Source organism: Lactuca serriola, chromosome 6 (assembly GCF_051521515.1).
Source record: "Lactuca serriola cultivar US96UC23 chromosome 6, Lser_US96UC23_V15, whole genome shotgun sequence".
NCBI classification, from domain to species: domain Eukaryota; kingdom Viridiplantae; phylum Streptophyta; class Magnoliopsida; order Asterales; family Asteraceae; genus Lactuca; species Lactuca serriola.
The window spans coordinates 106663012-106681300 of record NC_136413.1 but is presented as its reverse complement, the minus strand read 5'-3'; the positions used below and the strand labels follow the sequence as shown (position 1 = coordinate 106681300).

General features: G+C 32.4%; 2 protein-coding genes and 1 long non-coding RNA gene across 4 annotated transcripts; 2 read left to right on the top strand and 1 right to left on the bottom strand.

Annotated features, from left to right (window-relative positions):
• The first annotated feature begins 3248 nt into the window (after positions 1 to 3248).
• Positions 3249 to 5996, top strand: TOM2B (tobamovirus multiplication 2B). Of its 2 annotated transcripts, none has more exons than XM_079004343.1 (5): positions 3249 to 3598; positions 4306 to 4374; positions 4460 to 4524; positions 5315 to 5411; positions 5735 to 5996. In XM_079004343.1, exons 1-5 carry the CDS (start codon positions 3401 to 3403, stop codon positions 5792 to 5794), a joined length of 489 nt encoding a protein of 162 aa, XP_078860469.1. In that variant the 5' UTR covers positions 3249 to 3400; the 3' UTR covers positions 5795 to 5996. The 2 variants fall into 2 exon arrangements, with proteins under 2 accessions (XP_078860469.1, XP_078860470.1); XM_079004344.1 differs by having other exon boundaries at positions 3253 to 3598; positions 4309 to 4374.
• Positions 5997 to 6574: 578 nt separating this feature from the next.
• Positions 6575 to 8738, top strand: LOC145058339 (uncharacterized). The gene is made up of 3 exons (XR_013686347.1): positions 6575 to 7060; positions 7204 to 7359; positions 8542 to 8738. It is a non-coding gene; the product is annotated as an uncharacterized LOC145058339 (long non-coding RNA).
• Positions 8739 to 9802: 1064 nt separating this feature from the next.
• Positions 9803 to 11901, bottom strand: LOC145056640 (Vacuolar protein sorting 55 (VPS55) family protein). Its single transcript, XM_079004342.1, has 5 exons — positions 11764 to 11901; positions 10821 to 10951; positions 10694 to 10733; positions 10351 to 10435; positions 9803 to 10069 (listed from the first exon to the last, which is right to left on the bottom strand). Exons 2-5 carry the CDS (start codon positions 10917 to 10919, stop codon positions 9868 to 9870), a joined length of 426 nt encoding a protein of 141 aa, XP_078860468.1. The 5' UTR covers positions 10920 to 10951; positions 11764 to 11901; the 3' UTR covers positions 9803 to 9867.
• Between the last annotated feature and the right edge of the window lie 6388 nt (positions 11902 to 18289).

The window sequence follows — 18289 nt, the reverse complement described above, 5'->3', positions numbered from 1 at the left end:
GTTAGGTGCGGAAATGTAAGGAAATATAAATGACAGCATGTGTTATATCAAGTATACAGATAAGTTGATTATTAACAAGGAATGCATTCAGACCGAGTTAGTAAGTGAGATCAAGCTTAGTGATTAAGTCAAGAATGACTTGCTCCGAAGAGAGGTGGTATTCAGATATAATATAGTGAACTTTACTAGTAAGAGAGAGATGAGAGAAATAGCACTAGATATAAGATTCAAGATGCGAAGTGTTATCTGATATTGTATTTGAAATAAGAAACATTGAGTCCTATATATAGAGGCTCACAGATTACACTTGTTCAACTATCTAAACGTAGCCATGCAAGGCATACTGGACAAAAGAGAGTATTATAAGAAAAGCAGATACAGAGCTAAACTAAGAAAGGTAGATAGTGAACTGCGGATGACGATGACTTCGGATACGGTTGCTGAGCTGACTTGACTGCGGATCTTGGAAGGTTGCGGTAGGTCAAGTTTAAGAGGGTCACTTTCATGATTCAACAACTCTATTTCTGTTTGCCATTCTATGAGTTTCTTCCGTTTTGTGTATGGCATCTCCACTCGTTTTGATAGCATCCACTAATTTGGAACATAATTTAAAAGCCATATTTCGACCTACACGTTTTCGAGATGTTATTAATAACCAACGAATGGCATGTGATTTTCCTTGTGTGGATCCTATTTCATTGATAACCTGATGAGTGAATCTGCATACAAGTCTTTCTTTTACTATTATACTCGGAGTTACTCCATGTATTGTTTGAAATAAAATAGATAGTGATTTTTTTTATGTCTTTTGTTAAATCTTTTTCATGGATCGATACATAATTTGATAAGCCAATGATTTTTTCTGTGTACATAATACAAATAACCAACATGTTAACAATTTTTTCTTCTGCAGTACCTTGAAGTGACATGCGCATGAAGGGGGTTCAAGAATCAGTTTTCTTTTTATAAGGCTAAAATAACATTCCCCCCCCCCCCCCCCCCGGCTGCCCCATATTGAAAGGTAGATCTCGAAAGATCTGGAAGATCTCTCTCCAAGCTGTAGATACGACTTCCATCGAATAAGGCTTGCCATAAAGTTCTATATGTATCTATAAGACCGAGTATTGAATTCTGTTTACTCACTTTAAATTGAGAGTATGTTTCCATCCTTTTCCTGCTAGGATTGGAAATCCTGTATTTTACATATTCATACGATTGAGTCCTTGAGTTTCCGAAATAGTGTAAAAAGAAGTGCTTCAAATGATTGCTATTGACTTAGACATGTTCTAAAAAGTCGAGGTATTTCAACTTTTTGAGAAGGTCCTACGGAAAAGGATTTTATTTCCACTGAGCTAAAATAATATGTCGATGTCTCTGGTAAACTAAAGATATTCTTTAATAGCTATTTTGCTTTAATTTATTCCCTATAGATGCAAATAAAAATTAAATATTTAGTTATGATTAAGAATTAGAAGTGTACTTTTCTATTTTCGTCTATGGATTCTTAAATCATACTAATTCAATTGGAAGAATTGATCCATTTTTTTTTTGTAATTTTATAATCCAAGTTTTCATTTTTTTGATTGACATTTGGATAAAAATCCCAAAAATTTATATTTTTCCTTGAATGTGTCATTGAAAGGTAAAGGATTCAATCCTTTTGCTGAAATAAAGTTTTTGATCGGAATTTGAATCAAATCAAAGACCGCTTGACTATTAAGGGAGTTAACAGAACGAAACACACTTTTACCACTAAACTGTAGATGGACTTCTTATACTTATATAAGAAGTGTATTCTATCTACATAGCAAAGTGACCCATTTTAGAATTTCATGAACCAAGCTCTTTTCTTTTTAACTCAGTGGTAGAGTAAGGACATGTACAAAGCCCTACGATTTATCTTCTTCATCAAATCACATTTTCAGCCAACCATCCTACAACACCCAAATCTTCACTTCTCATCTCCTCCACCCCTCTCCGTCCCTCTCTCGTCTCTTTCTCCTTCTAAAACAACATTATACATATTTGGAAGAAAGCTTTAAAGACCATTCTATTTTACATTCTTACCTCATCATTACTTTAGGAATGATTCCCCCCCCCCCCTACACACACACACACTTTTTGAAATCGATTGAGAAGTTGAAGACATATCAGGGGACAAAATTGATTTTGAATTTGTCAAGATTCAACCACCTTCGATCTCTCAAGATTCAAACCTGGTAAACCTTAATGCAATATGAAATCAATTATGAATATGAAATTGTTTTTAAGGGTGAAATCGAACCATGATTATCTTTTGTTTATCTCAGATGGCTTGATTAATAATAGGTGTGTGTGTGGTATTTTTTATCGCAACTCTTAATGATCCGATTTAAGGGTGGTGTTTGGTAGTTTGGGAAAAAGGGTGAAGAAAGGTGTTTGATTGTTGGCGATTAAGTTGACTTGGGAGATGGTTTATCAGGAGGAATAAGGGTAGCGTTAAGGTGTTGGGTTGATAATCGATGATGATTCTTGAAATAGATTGAGATATTAGGGGTGTTAGTATGTTGAACCATGTTCTGAAATGGTTGAACGGTTATCACATGATTAATTTTATCATTCATGGTTTGCTTTACAATTTGTAAATTGATTCTATCTTATTTGATGTCGATTCATTCTTGTTTCTGTTAGACTAATCTTGATGGTGATAATCGGTGATGATTCTTGAAATGGATTGAGATTTGTGAAATTTTCTTTTGATAATGGATGGCGGTGAAGATAATTTTGAATAGTTTTAATATTTGATCTATAAAAATAATGGCGGGATGAAGTCTTATTGTTTCATGGAGAGAGAGAGAGAGAGAGAGAGAGAGAGAGAGAGAGAGAGAGAGAGAGAAGGCTTATTTATTTTTATTATTTATTAATTATTAAAATAATTAGAAAAATATACTAGTCATTTCAATTTATTTTCCATTGGACCTGTTCGGCACGCAACGTTTGGAAGCTTCTGGCTTCTAGCTTTTAAAAAAACGCTAGCAAAAAAGAAAAAAACATTGTTCAGCAACAAAGATCGTTTAGCTTTTAACCTAAATAAAACGCTCCAAAATCAAAAGCTATATAGAGTGGCTTTTAACAAAACGCTCCAAAATCAAACGTTACCTGCTAATTTTACCGAACACTCTCTCAAAACTCTCAAAACTGATCAAAAGGTACGGATAAATTTTTTTTTTGAGGCTTGGTTCAAATCCCTAAAAAAAAAATTGCATATCACATTATCATTTTTGCAGTTTTTCCAATTTAAATTCCCATCCCGGAGTCAATTTAGAAATAACGACGGGACCATCGAAGGATCGGAGCCCGTAACACAAGCACCTCTTCTGCTTATTTACTCCTCCAGTCGCAGGGGCAAAAAATAACACTCATGTCATCTTCGTTCCCTTCTCCAACTCCTCCGGCCACCGGAGGTGTACCTACCTCCGTAAGAGGAAAAACATCGCGTGGGTCGAGCAGTGTTTCACGAGACAGCTCAGCAAAAACGATGGTCACAGATCAAATCTCGCAAGCGGTTCTCTCTACCTCAAATCTCCTTCACATCATGCTTCAATCGTCTCCATCTCAGGCATTTCCATGTCTCTCTCGCTTTTTATATTTTGTTTGAAACGTCTCGCTCTTTATAATATGTAGATGTACACTTCCGTATCCAAATTCTAATTATCATATAATAAATATATCACGATTAGTTTGGGGAAAAAGTTAAGTGTGAGAATTCGCTATTCACACTAGCTAATAAAGCATTGATTGATTGTGAATTACATGTAACTTTAAAAGAGCTAGATTATCACCCTAATTACGGCGTTGTATGTCTATTTCAGATATTCATCCCATTTTTAATAGTCGATTATGTGGTCTAATTGGTATTGTAGTTCCTTTTCTGAGTCTTAAGTTATGCAATTATGATCAGCAGAACGTGTAATTGATTAAGCATTTTACGGAATTCCCATAAAAGAAAAACAACATAAAATGTTTTATAGTTTAATAAGATGAAATTTTAGTTCTCAATTAACATAATATTTGATAAGAGGAAAAATACTCATTCTTGTCCTAATTTATTCATTCATTTGTACCAAAACAATATCTATGATCTATGACAACACAACATATAGAATATAGATTTGCACCATAACATCCTGATTCCAAGAGAGAGCTCACGTATACATTCCTCTTCCAAATGTAATTCGAATAAGTTTTCATGGAAATTTGAAGTGATTTGTTAGAGATTGAGTTTGACCCTTTTAGTTTTGTTTAATGTTTTTATCTTCTTATTAGCAGGACAAACTTGTAAAGCTTCCTAAAAATCTTTTGGCTAAAGCGTCTACAATAAGGAACACTCAACAGGTTTTTCCAACAATGGTCAATTTGGATACAAATATGCTATTTGTAAAAGCTGGTTTTCTTATGTATTTTGGTTTTACATATAAAGGTGTTGGAGCAGATGCCTTTGGTGATTTCATCCTTAGATGCACACATGGATCATGGGTTACAGAGGTTCTTATATTATCCATTTATACCATTCTAATATTCATATCCATAACATGCTAAGCTTGTTATATTATTTGATCTTTATCAAAATTGAAAGATGGAGGGAAATCAGACTTTTTTGATTAAATCCTATCTTTTTTACACATTCTCCCAACTATGTCGTTATTTTCTCTAATATTTTTAATCACAATTTATTCTTACAAGATTTTATCTGGACACCACGTAATCCGGTAAGCTACACATGAGTAAACGTTTCTTAACTTAATGCAGAAATAACGACTTAATAAGAAAATCCAGGGAAAGTAGGCTTGATATGATTAATTCCTAACTTTTTACAAGTTTACCTATATTTATTTTTTATCCTTCCTTTTTCCCAAGTAAGTATGTCAACATTTTCTCAAATATTTATTAAACATCATTTATCCCTTCCAAACAATATAATTTATGTTTATGGGAAGAAGAAAAGAAACAGGGCCTCCTAAGACTGACTTGTTTATAATAGCATCCTACTATTATTTATCCAAATACAAAGCAATTTTCACTTCTAAATCTTGGTAGTTTTTTCAAATTATAATGTTTCTAATAAGAAAATAAAATTGAACATATTTTTTCAAAGTACAGTGCATTAATAAGATGCCATTTTTTTTTTCAATCTTCAATGTTGTAATAGAAAATAAGACGCTATAATACACAAATAAAAGAAATTATATTGCTATTTCTTGTTGCATTAAACCTACATAAAATGCTATTATTTAGTTTTGTTGTGGCTAACTTATTATTGTTTATTTTTTGACAGTGTCCCTCATCTTGAAACTGTAACACGGTTGCTAAGCAACATAGAGAACAGCCAGCTCAAGCCTTTGACTTTGACTGATGCTCCACTCTTGAGAGAGGTAAATGCTGCCGTTTACAGGGTTAAATGATTTATTTATTATAGCATCTTACTTCTATTTCTTTTTATCACAACATTATACTTTGAAAAATCAACCCAATTAATTATAGCAATGCCATTTGAATATAAAGCAATTTTCACTGCTATATTTGGTTAGGTTTTTCAAAGCATAATATCTTAATCTTATATATATATATATATATATATATATATATATATATATATATATATATATATATATATATATACATAAAATTGGGTAGCTTTTTTAGACTACAATGCCTTACTAAGAAAAAAAACTAAAAGTACATTGTTATTGTCCAGGAACCTAGATCAGACACCGGCACACCACCAGAGGCAACCCAAATCACATCACTTGACTAATACTTTTGTAGATAACATGGTTTTTGCAACAATATATATATATATATATATATATATATATATATATATATATATATATATATATATATATATATATAAATGTCTGCTTAGTGTGTTCTTTGTGGTTGATCAATAAACTTTTGGTTAATTGGTTTCTAAGGCGTTTAATTTTAATATTTAAGAAACATTATGCCTTCTCTTACTCTGGTCTGATAGACATATCCTAAGACATCTCACATGAATAATGTTTATGGTTGATTTCTTATAATAAACCACACCATTAATTAAACTCCAGGTAGGAGTTTTTTTGTTAAACTCTACTTGAAACAGTTTTAGGATTATTAGCTTTTTGTTTAAATTAAAAGTTAAAACTCCTATTGCTGAATCATATTTTTTTTAATCTAAAAGCTTCAAAAGCACTGTGTCAACTCCTAAGAGAGTCTAAAATTTCAAGTTAATCATATCATATCAGACTATATTATAAATGAAACATTTTTCCATTCATCAAATTCATTTGAAAATTCCATTACATTTTAAGTTATTTCTAATAATATTAAAATTAGTTAAATAATATTAAGTATATGCAAAAAGAACATCAACCTAAACATAAAATTATAATTGTTTGGAAAATCTATTTGATTCATAAGCATAAAATGTATACTCTATTTATATTTTCTAAATGAATTCATTTTATAAAGAATTTATATATATATATATATATATATATATATATATATATATATATATATATATATATATATATACACACACACACATAAATGAGAACCCCTAAAGTTTAAGAACCCTAAGAACCTCTAAACTTAAACTACAAAATAAGATGTGGGTTATTTTTCTTGCATTCAAACACTCCCATTCACCTTCAAAATCTCAAACACAAATCCTCCATCTATCATCATCAACTACCACCATTGCCGCCACTTACCGGTGCCACCGCCGTTGACCGAAATTGGTTCCAGCCATCGTCACCACCATATTCCAGCATCATCTTTTTCTCCTTATTTTTTTTGGTGAAACACCACCAGATCTACATCAGATCGGGTGTGTTTGATGCATTTGAAGTCTAGATTTACCCCACCACCACATCATATTTACTTTACCACTGATTTTCACCACCACTAATGTTTATATTTGTGAGCTCTGATGACACATCTTCATCTCGCCTCCATCTTTTTTTCTCTCGATCTCCATGAAAGACCACCAGATCTGTTCAGATCTGGTCCACCATCACCTCTACCAACAATAAAGGTATGTCTTCAACCTCCAAAATCCTTTGATTTCATCAGATCTGAAGCGGTTCAGTCCAGATCTATGATCTCTGACGTTAGATCTATGATTTCCAACAACATATCTATGATTTTCACTTATGGATCTATGATTTATGCCTTCAGATCTACGACTTTTGACGAGATTGACGGTCTAGATCTGAGATCGATGTCAACTGCCACCATAACTACTGCCTTGCCGCTCCGGTGTAGCACCGCCAACTCAACTCCATCTTTTTTTTTTCTCTGATCTTTAGTGAAACAACACCATATTTACATCAGGTATGTTGATATTTGTATACTTTTTTTTTCTATTAAGTTGTGAATTTAATGTTATAATCTCTCATTTGTTGTTTAATTTTGTTAAACATAGTTTTTTTTCTACTATTAAGTTGTTAATCCATGTTTACTATGTTTTTTTATAATGTTTGTATCAAGTTTTTATTCACTTTATGTTTTATTGTTGTTAAGCTGTGAATTGAATTTAAAATGTGTGTTATTATGTTAGTGTTTTCTCAAATAATATGAATTTTGATTTTTTTAAGCTTTGAACTATGATGTTTTAATGTTTTAATTATTGTTTAGTTCTATTTAAGTTAGTTATTGTGAATGCATGAATTAATATGTTTTTATGTTATAAATACAATGAATGAGAGTCCTAAACTGATTATTAAACTGTGAATAAGAGTTCTGAAAAGCTCTATTAAACTGTGAATTTATGTGGTGTACACAATGTATCTGATTAATTTTGTATACTAAATTGTGAATTATGTATTACTTTGTAATTTTTATTCACGACTTAATATATTAAATTCAATTTAATACATATAAATGTTTTCATATATTAACGTCTAAATATAAGTTTTAATTTGAAAATATAACTATAAATATAAATTTTTTGTTGTAAATTGTGAATTTATTATATTAAGCTGTGAATTTTGTATATTAAACTGTGAATTGTCTATATTAAGAGTTTTAAATTGATATTATTGTTGTGAATTTATGTTTTTTGTATTAAACTGTAAATTTATTGTAATAAACTGTGAATTTTATTTATTAAACTGTGTTTTTTGTATTTTAAACTTTGAATTAACTGCATTAAGTTGTGAATATTTATTTAAATTGTGAAATTAACTATATTAAACTGTGAATTTTTTATATTAGATTGTGATTTTTGTATTTAAAAATGTGAATTGACTGCATTAAACTATGAATTTCTGTTTAAACTGTGAATTGACTGTATTTTGCTGTGAATTTTTTATTATTTGTGTTTAATATGAATGTTTTATGTATGAATTTTTTTGTCAATTTTCTTATGAATATATTTATTTTTTTGTTGTATAAATTTGTAAGAATCCATTAGTTTTTATAATTGTTTTGCATTAAATTCAAAACAAGTTATATAATAGGCTTTATTAGATTGTAAATATAGTATTAGTTGTTAATGCATGACTTTATTTACAGATCTGACTTGGAAGAAATAATGGCTACTATGTTGATACAGGTGGTTGGTGGCGGCATGTGGTGGTAGAGGTTGAGTTTTTCGACTTCTTTGAATTAGTGAATTATTGTAAAACAGTTTGTATTAAGTTGTGAATTTTTTACATTAAATTGTAAATTGACTGTGTAAATCTGTATTTTATATAAGTTTTGTGTTAAAATATGAGAGCATATATGGATGAAAATATTAGACTGCAAAAATTATAAATTTGCTATTTTCATACCAAAAACACAAAAAATTAGAATTTTAATATGTTTAATAAAAGTATCGTGTAAATATTTACTAATTACCTGAGGTTTTTAGGATTCTTAATCTTTTATGATTTTAATGGATTTATGATTTTGGAATTTCACCAAAAGTTATTCAATAAAAACTTACCTTTTTGGACAACAAGGTACAAGATTATTGGAAAATAAATATTTAAAGATAAACTTTTTAATTTAATATGAAATTATTATTTACTACTCCCTCCGTTCCAAAATTATAGTCTATCTTTCCTTTTTTGTTTGTCCCAAAATAATAGTCCATTTAAAAAAAAAAAATAATATTTATACCAAAATATCCCATCATTTTCACTTAACCAACTAAGCATTTAATGGAACATTAAATGTAAAGTAAGGACAAAAACTATCATTTTATTATATAAAGTTAGTGGTAATTAATGTTTTCTTACTCTGTGTGTTTTTTGTCTGTGCACAATAATATTGGGACGGAGGGAGTAAATAACAATAACGACTTAGTTATTTTTAACAATTTATATTTATTTCTATTTTAACTATATAACATTGTTAATACAAATCATATTTATTTCTATTTTAACTATATAACATTGTTAATACAAATCATATAATAAACATGTTTCAACCGGTTCAACATATAACAAACGTGTTCCATATTTCATTTAAAAAGCCATTTCATTGCCTAAATAAATAAATAAATAAAACATCTCCACATAATATATAGAACACAACCCCCAAAGCATCTGATCCCCCAAAAACACCTGTAGAAACCAACTTCCAAATTCCCAAATATGTAAAACCAATTACACAAACAAGAAGTTATAAGCGTAAGCTCTTTCTAAACAAACCCAAGTCACAGTGACTTGTAACCAATGCAACAAAACTTGCCACATTGTTAGTTCTCTAGAAAGAACACAATAGAATAGAATACATTTACACAAACAATAAGATGAGGTTCCAAACATATAAATCAAAACCCCATCGATTCTTTTTTTTTTTTTTTTGAAACATCAAACACATACGATGATGATGATGGGGATGGGGGTCGGATCAAATGGAATGATACCCTCCTCCATCATCACTGTTATGGAGGCCAATGAAACAGAATATGGCAGTAACAAACACAAAAAGAGACGAAATCTCCATTGCAAAGGCCCCCCATGTAATCACATCTGCATGCTTCAAGATTATAGGAATCGCAATGCTTCCTACTGCTGAAGCTCCTGTCAAGAACTTGGTCGCATCCACCCAACTGTTATTTATTATAAAATCAATCAAACACACACACACACAAATATATATATATATATATATATATATATATATATATATATATATATCATCTTAATGGCCCAACAAAGGTACAAGGTTCGGGATGAGGAGGGTATTTACGTCTTTTGAACAGAGTCCTTGTCCCATCTTTTTGTGTATGGGACAGAAAACTAACTTGTACATCAGTCTGAGACTTGGTTTACAAGGCCATCCTATATCAGTAACAAGTGGTGGGTTAAATTAAATTGGTATTATTCACACCTGTTTTCAGATTCGGCAAACAGAACAGAAGTATCTGCTCCAGCAAATAATATCAATGGCACAGGGAGAATCACATACATAATTGCTGCATTTAAGAAAAAAAAAACGTTCTGTTACGTTACTTTGGTATAATTATTATTTGGTAAATGTTTCTTTATAACTTCATAAATCCAAAATTATCTGTTTCCCATCAAGTTATTGTAATGATGCTAATGGAGGACAAAACAACAATTTCTAAGACTATGAAAATGTGGTGTTAGCTGATGGCTGGCACCCATATCAAAATTTTATTTATAAATATTATAATTAGTGTAGGAAGCGGGGAAGGGAGGAGTAAAGGTACCTGTTAGCATTGGCCACCAATTATTGTACAAAACACATGCCTGTGAGTGTCATCATGATTCATGAAAGATAATGATTAAACAATAACAATTTCTTCAATTAATAAATTTTCAACGTTTGAAGCTTACAAGTATTTGCAATACGATCCCTCCAGATACCAAAATTGCCAAAAGTGCAAGTTTTCCAGAGTACAGACAGGTTAACAGATAACCTGGTAAGTCTGCCATTCTTTATTTGTCTCAACTCATGAGGGTTTTCACTGAAAATGACCAAAAATAATCATTGGAATTCAAACATATTCACTAATAGTAATAAGAGCTGCATGGTAACAATAGTCATATACTTTGTGTAATCAACATGTATGGAACAAAAACTTACTTGCATTGATTTGTTAATAATAGCATATTACAGCATATGGTACTTTGAAAAATCTACCCAATTACAATAATGTCATCCATATACAAAGCAACTTTCACTGCAATAATTGGGTAGATTTTCTAAGTACAATCCTGTAATAAAAACTTAAAAAGAGACCAACGCGTGATGATATATAATGCACATATAAATGAGAGTCCATTGCTCTTTCCTAATAAATTACAATGGACTTTGAAGGAAAGCTCATCTATGTACAACTTATATCTCGAATCTTATATGTTGTACTTTAAATGATCACAAACATGATTCATTGCTCTCTGCAGGTACAATTTCAAGAATATGTTACGGTTAGATAATCTGCTATTAATCTACTTTTGTAATCAGTTCCTGGTTCTTTCATCTTCATCTAAACTAATAAACGAAATATTGTGTAGATATGATATGAGGTTTAAATCCAATCTGTTCGTAATAAGCCTCCACCCCCTCTTTCTCTCCCACTCTTGACAATCCAACACAATTATATCGCTGCTTTGCAACATAATCGCAAAATTAAATAAAAAAGGAATCAAACTAATTCGTCAATTAAATTCTTCTCTGGAGAGACAAAATTCCAAGAAACTGTGCATATATCAACTGATTAAAAAACACACGCTATTGAATTGAAGGTAGAAATTCTCGAAAGAGATAAATTCGTACCAGACGATGATGAATCGATGATAACTTGCTTTGGAATAGATGAAGTTAGGTTCCCAATTCGGAGATTTTCCGTAAAGATTTATCGATAAAAAGGTATGTAGGCGATTATTTCTTTTTCGTTTATTTCAAATAATTGGTACTAGTACTAGTACTCCCAACTGATCTGTCTCAAGCGACCCATGACACTTCAGTTTAGTTTCTTCTACAAAACAAGTCCTCTGTCTATTGCCGCGAACAAATAGACCCTCATTTCTTTAAACTATTAACAACAACCCTACATTAAACTTTTAATAACAACCCTATATTTTCTTTAAGGGCGGACTGTCATGGACCAAGCTTTTGGAAAATTCCACGATCGTCTAAAGAACTTCCGAACGATCAAGTATATTCAAGAAGTCTCCAGAGAGATCATGAATGCTCTACGAGACCCTGGAAGATGCTAAAATATTGTAGATGTCCGTGGAACAAAGGAGAACGATCCGAATAATCAAGAGGACGCTAGACGAAGCTAGAACGACCTGGAAGACTTTGGAATGATTTAGAATACGCTAGATCATACAAGAGCAATCTGGATAATGTTGGAACAACCTAGTTTTGTGAATTCTACAGGTTTTGACACGTTGTACGTTTTAAAACCAAAAATGTTTTTTATAAAATTTTGACTTGTCGACCAACTTTTATAAAAAGTTTACTTTTTCTAACCAAAAAGTATAAAAATAGACTTATGTGTATACATACTTGTAACCCCATACAAGCGTGTGTGTAGTGTGTAAGTCTATCTGAATTAAGTGTTTTAATGCTTGTAAGGTCGTACAAGTGAGTGTATTGTTTATATCAATTAACTTATGAAATGTAAGTTTGTAAAAAATAAAAGTTTTTGTCGTATATTATTAAGAATTTATTTTACTTAAATAATATACCGACGCTAACTTATCGTTCTACGTGTGTGTGTGTGCGTGCTACATATAGTCTTATTTCAACTCATATGAGTGTTTCGTGCTTTGTATAAATCTTCTTTCAATTATATACAAGTGCTTTTAGCTACTTATAAATCATATTTCAATTCTATATGAGTGCTTTTAGCTACATATAAATCCTATCTCAATTCTATACGAGTTCTTTTAGAGTATACTTTGGGGCTATAATGAGCCTATAATCGAGCTAAATGGCGAATAAGCCTCTGTATCCTACAGCAAGTGGCGTGCCTAGAATATCATCAATGCTTCATCAATGTCGTGAAAGAGAGTTAGAGAATGAACATTTTGGCCCAGTTCGATTTGTCAAACGTGGGTTGTAGCTAACAACCACAGACGGAGATGTCACCCCATATAGATCTATACAAAATGTTACCCGGTCCTTATAGATTAACAGTTATAGCATATATGGCTTTACCAAGTTTTTGTTCTTGGTTGATGAACAATACAAACTTATATAGAAATCTCGAGTTCAATAGATCTAAAAGTGTATGCATTTGTGTCCTAAGCTTTAGTTAAAAAGTTTATTAGACTATTATTCGTCCGTCAAGTTCAAGTCTTCAAAATGTGATTTTCGTGTTTTAAACCTTAGGTCATAAAGTTTATTAGACTTAATGTTCTTTGTTGTTTAAACATTATATTAAAGTTTTCTAACAAAAATCGGGGAGCATAACGGCTACATTTTGACCAAAACCAAGTTTTACCAGATGTAAAATCAACAATGTCAAATAATATACAAGTTCATAAAGCAGTAGAGCTATCATTTACAAGTGAAAGGAAATGATACTTTAACGTCTATTTTGACGGTTATGTCTACAACGGTAAAACAACTATTATAGTTTATACAAACATTCCACGCTTTTTACGGATTAACGGTTATAGCAAGGGTTGTACTAAGTTTGTGTTCTTAGTTGATGAATAATACAAACTCATATAGAAATCTCGAGTTCAACAGATCTATAAAAGTGTGTACATTTGTGTCCTAAACTTTAGTTAAAATTAACACTAAACTATTGTTCATTTGTTAAGTTCAAGTCGTCAGAATGTGATTTCGTGTTTTAAATGATGTAATGTTCACTTGTTGTTTAAAAATTATATTAAAGTTTTCTAACAAAAATCGGTCAGCATAACAACTGAATTTTGACCAAAACCAGGTTTTACCAAATAATGCACAAGTTCATAAAGAGTAGAGTTATCATTTACAAGTGATAGAAAATGATACATAATGTATATTTTGACGATTATGTCTACAACGGTAAAAATAAGTGATATAATTTATAGAAACTATATTTCTTGTTATTTGAACTTTAAACATTTAGATCTATTTTTTACTTAAATCATTGAATATATAACATATCATATTTTGTTCAACAAATATATATGTATGGTTAAATATTGTTCGTTTTTAACATCTGTTCACGTATATATAACAAAAACATTTCATTATATAATCTTTTAACTAACTTTTTAGAGTTTATATAAACGTAAAGACGAGTTGTGCATATATTATCCCTCAAAAATATTAAAAACTTAAAAGGGGTCGTAGAACTCACTTTTGTTGCGTGTTTTATCGTTGTTTTGTTCAGATCGAAAACCAGGATCTGAATCGCGACTCGAGATTTCACTAACGACATCTCATTTCTATAAAAACAACATTTGAAGGTCGTAGATCTAGAAAAAATGAGTAGGAAAAACTATTCTGATTCACCGGAAAATTGTTCGGATCGTGAATCAGGATTCGTCTTATGATTTCTAACTTTTAACTCGGCACACTTTTGGAGAAAAATGACTTTACAGGATCATAGATCAGGTCAAGACGTGTCGGAAAAAGTATTTTTGGTCGTCGGAAAACTGTCTGGAGGCTTCCCATAAAACTCACAAAAATTTTACTACTGAATAAAAGATGGTCGGCAAAGTGGTTTTCCCACGGGGGATGGAGGTGTGAGTTGAGATCATTGGTTAAGGGTGATGAGGGGGTTCTTCGGTTAAGTTTCGTAACTTTTAGAGGTGGGTGACGATGACAACTAGCGGCCGGGGGCAACTGTCATTTCTTTTTGGCGGTTTTGGGCCCGCTGGAGATCTTTTCTGTCTTGCCGAAGTTGTTGAAACAGAGGGGTGTTGTTGGAGGTTAGGTGGTGGTAGAAGGTGGCATCTAGTGGTGGTCGGTGGCCTTTGGTCGGATTTTTAGAGAGAAAAAGGGGTGATGTACAAGAAAGTGATGTGTTTTACATGTAATAATGCAGAAAATACCTTAAACTCTTAAGGGTACATGCAACCTAATTGGATCTAGGTCACAACTCTATTGAAGAAACATACTAAGGAACAATAAAACTTTTAACACTAATAGAAATCGAATTTCACAGGGTTAATAGCATACCTCTGATTTTGTTGTTGTAAACAAGCCCTTTGATAAATCCAATAGTCTTTTGAAAACTAGCTTCAATTGTGTGCAAGCCTCTAATTGTTCACACCCACAACACAAGAACCATAGAATATTTAGGAGAGAGGGGAGAGAGAGGCAAATTTTCAGATTTTGATTCTAAGATAGCTTAGCCAAAAATCCTTAACTATTAGGTCCTATTTATACCTGATTAGGAAACGCCTAGAAACCCTAATTTGAACAAAAATAATATTATTTCATATAAGGTAATTATCTAGTTCCTTAATTATCTTCATGAAGGCTTCCAGAAGTCTCTAAGAGGAGCCTCAAAACCGCCAATCATAGGAGGGTTCTAGAACTTGTCCTCTTGTAACATCCCAAAAATCAAGATAAAAATTTTCATTTTTCAATTAAGGTAAAATCATTGTTTCCAATCAAAACCCAAGTCAAAAACCAAATTTCATTAAAAATATCCCAAAATTAGAGTATCATAAAACCTCCAAAACATGTCACTGAAGAATATGTTTGATAACGCCTTTGCTTTCCCCCGATCATCAGAAGTACATGAAACATAACACATAAACCGTTAGCCAAAGCTTAATGAGTTTCCCCCAAAGTATCACCACACAAATATATAACATATATAATCATGCATGCTGGGTTCAATCAGTCATCAGACTGGAATACCCACTGGTCCACAACCATCAGGCTAGATTACGCCCGACCCAATCAGTCATCGGACTAGAATGCCAATATACAACGGGTCCAATCAGTCATCGGACTGGAATACCCTTGAGTCCACAGCCATTGGGTTGGATTACCCTTAAGCCCACAACATGGGTTTGGCTTGCTTTTCTGGCCCACAGCTAATGCCTGGATTGCTCCCAGGTTTGTTGGCCTCCGCACAGAGCAATATTGCCTCAACCCAACCGCACCGTGTCAACAAGAATCTTGTTGGTGGTAGTTGTTTGAATTATGATGGTTATAAACAAGTTTATGAATCGGATAGGCATACCCTATCTCGATTTGAAAAGTTTTATAGTTTTGGATATTTGAATAATAGAATGTTTCGTTTAAATGTTATTGATAAATTGTCACCTATTAAAAAAATTTCATTTGAGTCATCTTCTTCTTCTAAAATTGATGACTCGATGCTTTGGCATGCTAGATTGGGTCATGTGAACTTTAGAAGGATGCATGAAATGTCAAAAGATGGTCTAATTCCACCCTTTGACATGAATCTATAAAAATGTAAAACATACATGCATACAAAAGTTACAAGTAAACCATTTTCAAATGTTAATAGAAAATTGGCTATTTTGGAACATGTACACAGTGATTTGTGTGATTTCCACTCTACTCCATCCTTGGAAAATAAAAAGTATATGGTGACATTCATTGATGATTGTACTTGGTTTTGCTATGTGTATTTGCTTAATGCTAAAAAGGAAGCATTGGTAAAGTTCAAATTATACAAAATCGAGGTGGAATTGCAATTGGGCAATCCAACTAAATGGCTTAGAATTGATCAGGGATGTGAATATATGGATACCATATACTTCCATTCAGTAGGTATCATTCATGAAACCACAACACCATACTCGCCCAAACAAAATGGAACCGCCAGACATAAAAACCGAGTGTTCAAAGAAATGGTAAGTTCGGTACTTTCTTACTCAAGATTGAGTGAGGGATTCTACGGAGAGGCTATGTTAACAACCTACTATTTTTTGAACAGGGTTCCAAATAAAAAGATCAAAACAATCCTGTATGAACTTTGGTTCAAGAAATAGCCAAATTTGAGCTATTTTCTGGTTTGGGGATGTCAGACAGTTGTAAAACTCACCGAACCCAAAAGAAAAACTCTGGGAGAATGTAGAATAGATTGCATATTACTTGGATATGCTAAACATTTCAAGGCATATAGGTTTTGTTTTATTAGCATAACATCATCTATATGGTGTACATGCAACCCTAATTTCTTGGGATCTAGGTTTTTCTAATTTGAACATACAACATTGAATACCAAAGTAATAACCCTATAACTAGCATACATATTTCGAAATTGACATATGTTTAGGGCTAGAAACTTTACCTCTCTTATTATGTAGTAATAAAAAGTTTAATCCTTCTTGATCTTGACTTCTGAAAGCCTAGTGCCCCAAGTGTTGCACCTCTAATGGAGTCACAAACACTCTATGCAAAGGATGAAATAGGGAAGAAGGATTTTCGCCACTCTTAGGGTTTCATAAAGCCCTTCTACGAAAATCCCTTGTAATGGGGTCTATTTATACTTATGGTTGCTAGGGTTTTAGGTGGAAACTGTAACATCCGGAATTTCAGGTATGTTATTGTACAGTTGAATTTTGAAGTTTATGGAGTGACTCAATGAGTTGTGAGTCCAACTCGCCGAGTAGGGTCGGGTGCCGTGTGGAATTTAATGATTGGACTCGACGAGTCAGAGAGCTGACTCACCGAGTAGGTGCTAGGTAGAGAAACCCTAATTTCCCGAGGTTGGGGCCTATATAAAGGAGCTATTAGCCTCATTTGCGGCTTGCCTTCACTGAGAGAAACCCTAGATCGCATCTTGAGCTAAAAGGGAGAGATGAGACATAATTTTGGGCATGTTGTGACCTTGTGGAGGAAGAAGTGGAGATCATCATAGCTTGGATCAAGAGGAGGCTTGTGGATCTAGAGATTCTTCAGAGTTTTGCTCCAATTGAAGGTAAAAAAATGCTTGCTTGATAATTTTCCTTATGAGATCTTGTTTAGGGAAAATTGTTAGGGTTTTCCTCTATCTATCTTGTGCCATGGAGAGATGTGTGCATGGCTTGAGGTAGGAACCTCATATCTGGACTTTGTGAGGTCCATAGAGTCCAAAGATTATAACTTTATTTGGCCATATAAGAGTTATTGTGGTTAATCATCCTTGTTAGAGCAATTTGGACATTATGAACCTTTCATGCCATGTTTAAACGTAAAGCTTGCATTTTTACGTGACAATCTACCCTTAGGATGGTAGATCTAGTGTTTTAAGTGATGGATCTACCTTAAATCGTCTGAATGAGGAAACTGATCAAAGGGACTCGCCGAGTCCTTGGCCTTACTCGACGAGTCGGTGAGGGTTTGTCCCGATGAGTTGTTTGCGCGATAACTTGACAAGTTGGGGGTC